Source organism: Xenopus tropicalis, chromosome 3 (genome assembly GCF_000004195.4).
Source record: "Xenopus tropicalis strain Nigerian chromosome 3, UCB_Xtro_10.0, whole genome shotgun sequence".
NCBI classification, from domain to species: Eukaryota; Metazoa; Chordata; class Amphibia; order Anura; family Pipidae; genus Xenopus; species Xenopus tropicalis.
The window spans coordinates 132,282,270-132,288,892 of NC_030679.2; the positions used below are offsets into that span (position 1 = coordinate 132,282,270).

The window sequence follows — 6,623 nt, forward strand, 5'->3', positions numbered from 1 at the left end:
ACTTGTACTGAGAGCTATCTCCCATACCCCTGTATTCCCTCACTTGTACTGAGAGCTATCCCCCCTACCCCTGTATTCCCTCACTTGTACTGAGAGCTATCTCCCCTACCCCTGTATTCCCTCACTTGTACTGAGAGCTATCCCCCCTACCCCTGTATTCCCTCACTTGTACTGAGAGCTATCCCCCCTACCCCTGTATTCCCTCACTTGTACTGAGAGCTATCTCCCCTACCCCTGTATTCCCTAACTTGTACTGAGAGCTATCTCCCCTACCCCTGTATTCCCTCACTTGTACTGAGAGCTATCTCCCCTACCCCTGTATTCCCTCACTTGTACTGAGAGCTATCCCCCCCTACCCCTGTATTCCCTCACTTGTACTGAGAGCTATCCCCCCTACCCCTGTATTCCCTCACTTGTACTGAGAGCTATCTCCCCTACCCCTGTATTCCCTCACTTGTACTGAGAGCTATCTCCCATACCCCTGTATTCCCTCACTTTTACTGAGAGCTATCTCCCATACCCCTGTATTCCCTCACTTGTACTGAGAGCTATCTCCCCTACCCCTGTATTCCCTCACTTGTACTGAGAGCTATCTCCCCTACCCCTGTATTCCCTCACTTGTACTGAGAGCTATCTCCCCTACCCCTGTATTCCCTCACTTGTACTGAGAGCTATCCCCCTACCCCTGTATTCCCTCACTTGTACTGAGAGCTATCTCCCCTACCCTGTATTCCCTCACTTGTACTGAGAGCTATCCCCCTACCCCTGTATTCCTCACTTGTACTGAGAGCTATCCCCCCTACCCCTGTATTCCCTCACTTGTAGTGAGAGCTATCCCCCCTACCCCTGTATTCCCTCACTTGTACTGAGAGCTATCTCCCCTACCCCTGTATTCCCTCACTTGTACTGAGAGCTATCTCCCCTACCCCTGTATTCCCTCACTTGTACTGAGAGCTATCCCCCCTACCCCTGTATTCCCTCACTTGTACTGAGAGCTATCTCCCCTACCCCTGTATTCCCTCACTTGTACTGAGAGCTATCTCCCATACCCCTGTATTCCCTCACTTGTACTGAGAGCTATCTCCCCTACCCCTGTATTCCCTCACTTGTACTGAGAGCTATCTCCCCTACCCCTGTATTCCCTCACTTGTTACTGAGAGCTATCTCCCCTACCCCTGTATTCCCTCACTTGCTACTGAGAGCTATCTCCCCTACCCCTGTATTCCCTCACTTGTACTGAGAGCTATCTCCCATACCCCTGTATTCCCTCACTTGTACTGAGAGCTATCTCCCCTACCCCTGTATTCCCTCACTTGTACTGAGAGCTATCTCCCCTACCCCTGTATTCCCTCACTTGCTAAGAATCCATCCAGCCCCTTCTTAAAGCTATATAATGTATCAGCCAGCACGACTGATTCGGGGAGGGAATTCCACAACTTCACAGCTCTCACTGTAAAAAATCCTTTCCGAATAATTAAATGGAACCTCCCTTCTTCTAAACGGAGTGGGTGCCCTCGTGTCCGTTGGAAGGACCTACTGGTAAATAAAACATTAGAGAGGTTATTATATGATCCCTTTATATATTTATACATAGTTATCATGTCACCTCTTAAGTGCCTCTTCTCCAGTGTAAACAGACCCAACTTGGCCAGTCTTTCTTCATAACTGAGACTTTCCATACCCTTTACCAGCTTAGTTGCCCTTCTCTGGACCCTCTCTAACTCAATAATGTCCCGTTTGAGCACTGGAGACCAAAACTGAACAGCATATTCTAGATGGGGCCTTACCAGCGCTCTGTAAAGGGGAAGAATAACCCCCTCCTTGTCCTGTGGGTACAGACCTGAAGGGGAGGCCCAAATCAAATAAATCCTAAGCCTTATATAAAAAGTGCAGGAAATGAATAGAAAACAAAATAGAGTGAATAGAAAACGAGGCAGCGAACTGTGCTAAACCCTATGGGCATCTCCTGACATCTTGTGGCCATTATTAGTAATCACATCACTTCAGATTCATATACCTTAGATCAGTGCTGTCCAACTGGCGGCCCGTGACCCCCTCTGTGTGGCCCCCCACCTGTCTGGCTGCTTTGATGGCTTACTCTTGTGTAAGCTTTAAATGGTATCAGTACTGAGATTAACTGCCCCCCTGCATGGTTCACACCTCAGATTCAGCCTGTAATCCCTCTGTATTGTTTAAATATGTAATCCCCTGTGTTGTTCACACCTTTTAATCTCTGAATTGTTCACCCCCTGCAGTGTTCACACCTCAGGCTCAAACGGTAATCACCCCCATTGTTCCCCTGTTTACACCTCAGGAGCAGTAGAAACCCACAAATAATCCCTGCATACTACAAAAAGAACATATACTGAGGTGGTACTGCAATTAAAAAGTTTTTTTAATATATAGTTATTGTGCAGACTGTAGGAGCAGTGCCAGCATTGTGTCACTGTAGGCTGCCTGTGTGTGCCATACAGCATAGGGCAAGAAGAGTATGGCACACACAGGCAAGGTAGGGCAGGCAGAGTATGGTACACACAGGCAGGATAGGGCAGGCAGAGTATGGCACAAACCAGCCAAGAATGGCACAAACCAGCCAAGAATGGCACACACAGTCAAAGTATGGCACACGCAGGCAGGGAAGGGAAGGCAGAGTATGGCACACACAGACCGCATAGGGCAGGCAGAGTATGGCACACACAGACCGCATAGGGCAGGCAGAGTATGGCACACACAGACCGCATAGGGCAGGCAGAGTATGGCACATACAGGCAGGGTAGAGAAGGCAGAGTATGGCACACACAGGCAGGGTAGGGAAGGCAGAGTATGGCACACACAGACCTCATAGGACAGGCAGAGTATGGCACACACAGGCAGGATAGGGAAGGCAAAGTATGGCACAAACAGACCGCATAGGGCAGGCAGAGTATGGCACACACAGACCGCATAGGGCAGGCAGAGTATGGCACACACAGGCAGGATAGGGAAGGCAGAGTATGGCACACACAGACCGCATAGGGCAGGCAGAGTATGACACACACAGGCAGGGTAGGGAAGGCAGAGTATGGCACACACAGGCAGGGTAGGGAAGGCAGAGTATGGCAGGTTTTTGCTGTACTACAACCATTAATATGGGTATGGTCATGTGATAACACGGGTGTGGTTTCAAGTGGGTGCGGTTTCAAAAAGGGGAGCGGTCAAAACTGGCTTCCATTCCCGGCCCTCCATCACGTAGGTCGGAAAAATTCCGGCCCTCGGTACCACAGAAGTTGGACAGCACTGCCTTAGATAATGACTATTATTAATCAATGAGACAGTAAGTGGCCATTTACTATTGCAAGTACGGCAATGCTAAAATGGATGTTGTGTGTATCGTTGCCGTTCATTAAGAGTACTTACCTTCAAAATATGCTTCTTGCACTTGGGATCACTGTATCCGTCCAGTTTGCTCTAGTTAATCATGGGCAAGTGCACCTACTGACTCTGGTGATGTGTAAATATGTAATACTCTATAAATACCTTCCTTCCCTGACCTTCTCCTCTGCCTGGTCAGGAGGTGGCCTGGTCAGTGTTCCCCTGCATCAATAGTCGCAGCAGTTTGCGGTTCGGAACAGGAGGTAGGAAAGAGTGAGCGCCGAGGGCAACTATACGGAAATAACTGTGGGGAAAAGTGTCCAATGCAGTTGCAGGCATAAATGAGCACTATATTGTTTATTCTACTAAATGATTCCAGTGGTTAAAAGACTTGTGCTCAGACCTGGGCCTTTTCTCTCACATTACATGATCCTTGCTGTACTTTTATCACATCTGATTCCCAGCATTGCCCCGGATATAGCCTCTCCTCATGTACCTGCTGGCCAGCTCAGTGTCCAAAGATTCTAGATCCACTCTCTGCCTCCGTGCAGGTCGCAGAAATGCAACCAAAGGCGGTGCAATATATTGCAGGGGTTGCAAGAGTGGAAGATGGAAAAAGGTGGGTAGAAGGAGACAATGGTATATGGTGAAAGGGTAAAGTAAAGGTAAGTGGCTGTGAAGAGAAAGAGGATAGGAAGATACTGGAAGAAAAGATATAAGGAAAGTAAGCAGAAAAGGGAAGAATCAAAGACAGGGAACACTAGAAATCAGGAAAAGGAAACATGGAATAAATAGAGATGGAGGGTTGAATGTTAAGATTCTTTTAGTAAAAAAAACAAGTGCATTATTATTACTTTTTTCCAGAAATCAGGATGGGGGCACAATACCAATATCAGGGTCAAAACACCTTGTTCCAGTCCTGTTTCAGACCCATTCCCTTACCGAACAGCTTCATAGTTCAATCCCCGGGGTGTGTTTTATTTAATGCCACCATCCCACTAGAGTACCTGAATCTGGTAATGGCAGTATTGCACATATGGGCCTCTAATTCTCTGGCTATGGATCCTGATTATCACAGTAGGGGATGCAGTCTCACTCAAGGGTCAGGCTCCTACAGGGCTGGATCTAGGGGTAGACAGTCGAGACACCTGCCTAGGGTGCAACTCTGGGGAGGGGCGGAAGGCAGGTACTTCTTTTGCCTACCTTTAGGGGCACATTTACAAAAGCACGAACGCTCGAGCGTTCATGCGAACGCTGCGATGGTATTTTCGCCGATTTTTTCGGGCGTCCGCACGACTTTTTCGGACAGCGCACGACTTTTTCGGACGTTTGCATGAAAAAATCGGAAAGATTTTACCGCTGTTTACAATTGTTCGGTACGAAAATTTTGTGACTTTCGGATCGCCAATACGATATTATCGTGACTAATACGATTTTTTCGTAAGCATTTTCGTGATATTTGCGATCTTACGAAATTTTCGTTTCCAATACGATTTTCTCCCATTCGTGATTCAGATTCGTGGATTAGTAAATGTGCCCCTTAGTCTGGGCTCTCACAGCCGCTTGTTACTGTGCGCTCCCCCCAATATGTCAACGTACACATACGCAGTCACCGGCGCATGGGCCCATGCAGGGGAGGGCAGGGCGAGGTGGGCTAGGGCACCTGGATGGCTTGGCCCATCTCTGGTCTCCTACATATTATCTCTGTTAATGTACAAAGGCAGATGTCTCAGTGTTTTTTTCTTACTACCTTTTTTTTTTTTTTTAATAAATTTCCTGGTGCTTTCCCTTTAGGAGCATCTTCTATCCAGTAGTAATGGCAACTCACCTATCTAGACAGGTTCTATATTTTTTTTTTTCCTTGTACAGACTCTTTCGTTACCTCACAGAACTGACACAATCACCCTAAAACGTTTTATTTGTGTTTTGGTGTGTATTCTTTGAATCCTTAAGCAAACAAGTTAGACTATGGGGATCCTCTCTTGAAATCAAAATAATTGAGGAGAACCATTACTGTGTTACTCATACTTCATCTTCTTCATATCATTTTTAGAGTAATATGGGACTGTTGTTATCCAAACTTTACAAAATAATCAGGCAGAAAAGAACATTTTATTACTGATTGTACAGAAGCAGAATGTACACGGATAATTAGGGTTACATCAGTTTCTCAAATGCTCTCCTCACATCCTTGTTCCTGAAGCTGTAAATGATTGGATTCAACATAGGTATTACCATTGTATAGAAAACAGACACCACCTTATCCTGATCTGCATTGCTAGCGTTTGGGTGCAGGTACATATAGATCATGGTTCCAAATAAAGTCCCAACGGAGACCAAGTGAGAAGAACAAGTTGTGAATGCTTTCTGCCTTCCTTGTGCAGACTGGATTCTCAGTATGGCAGAGAATATGTGGACGTAGGATGTAAGAATAAGTAACGCAGACGTAGACGAGTACACTCCTACAATGGCAAATATAAGGAGCTGAGTCAGAGAGGTATCAGAGCAAGACAATTTAAGGACAGGAGGTGCATCACAGAAGAAATGCGATATCTGGTAGTTATTACAGTAGCTGTGGCTGAATATGTTCCTGGTGTGAATGAAAGACTGAAGGAAGCTAATGGCATAACATGCAATAATCATTCTTCTACATACTTCTCTTTTAATAATGATATGGTAAACTAAGGGCCTGCATATAGCAGCATAACGATCATAAGCCATAGCCGCGAGCAGAAGAATCTCAGCACCAAAAAAGGCAGCATAGAAATACATTTGTACAGCGCAAGCCACAAAGAAAATGTATTTCTTCTTAGAGAACAGGTCTGAGAGAGTTCTTGGGGTGACAACAGAGGTGTAGCACATATCTATAAAGGCTAAATGTTTCAGGAAGAAGTACATGGGGGTGTGCAGAATAGGGCTGGTCATTATCATCACGATCAGGCCGCAATTCCCTACAATGGTGAAGATGTATATCAGCAGGATGATGATAAAAAGGGCAGTCTCCAGCTCAGGGTCATCTGTCAGACCATCAAACAAAAAAAAAATATCTAAAGACTGGTTGGCTTCCATCCTGCTGGACTGCTGGAAATGTAATGTTCTACAGAGAAAAGAATAATCTAAATGTAACAAAAAATTGGGGGTCGTTGTCCTTCTTTGTAAAATAGTTGCCTCAATACCTTTATTCAGGGTAATTATTTCATTCAACACTATTTAATTCTACAAACATAAGACTATATCATCCTGCCTTGCTCTAATACTCAGCTGATCTCTGA

General features: G+C 45.8%; 1 protein-coding gene across 1 annotated transcript; it reads right to left on the bottom strand.

The window, feature by feature from the left end:
* Positions 1–5,508: 5,508 nt before the first annotated feature.
* On the bottom strand, positions 5,509–6,420 carry LOC100489247 (olfactory receptor 8U9). Its single transcript, XM_002932786.2, has one exon. It carries the CDS (start codon positions 6,418–6,420, stop codon positions 5,509–5,511), a length of 912 nt encoding a protein of 303 aa, XP_002932832.2.
* Between the last annotated feature and the right edge of the window lie 203 nt (positions 6,421–6,623).

Excerpts from the sequence above, each read along its gene's own strand:
- LOC100489247 (XM_002932786.2), bottom strand. The coding sequence starts at position 6,420 with ATGGAAGCCAACCAGTCTTTAGATATTTTTTTTTTGTTTGATGGTCTG.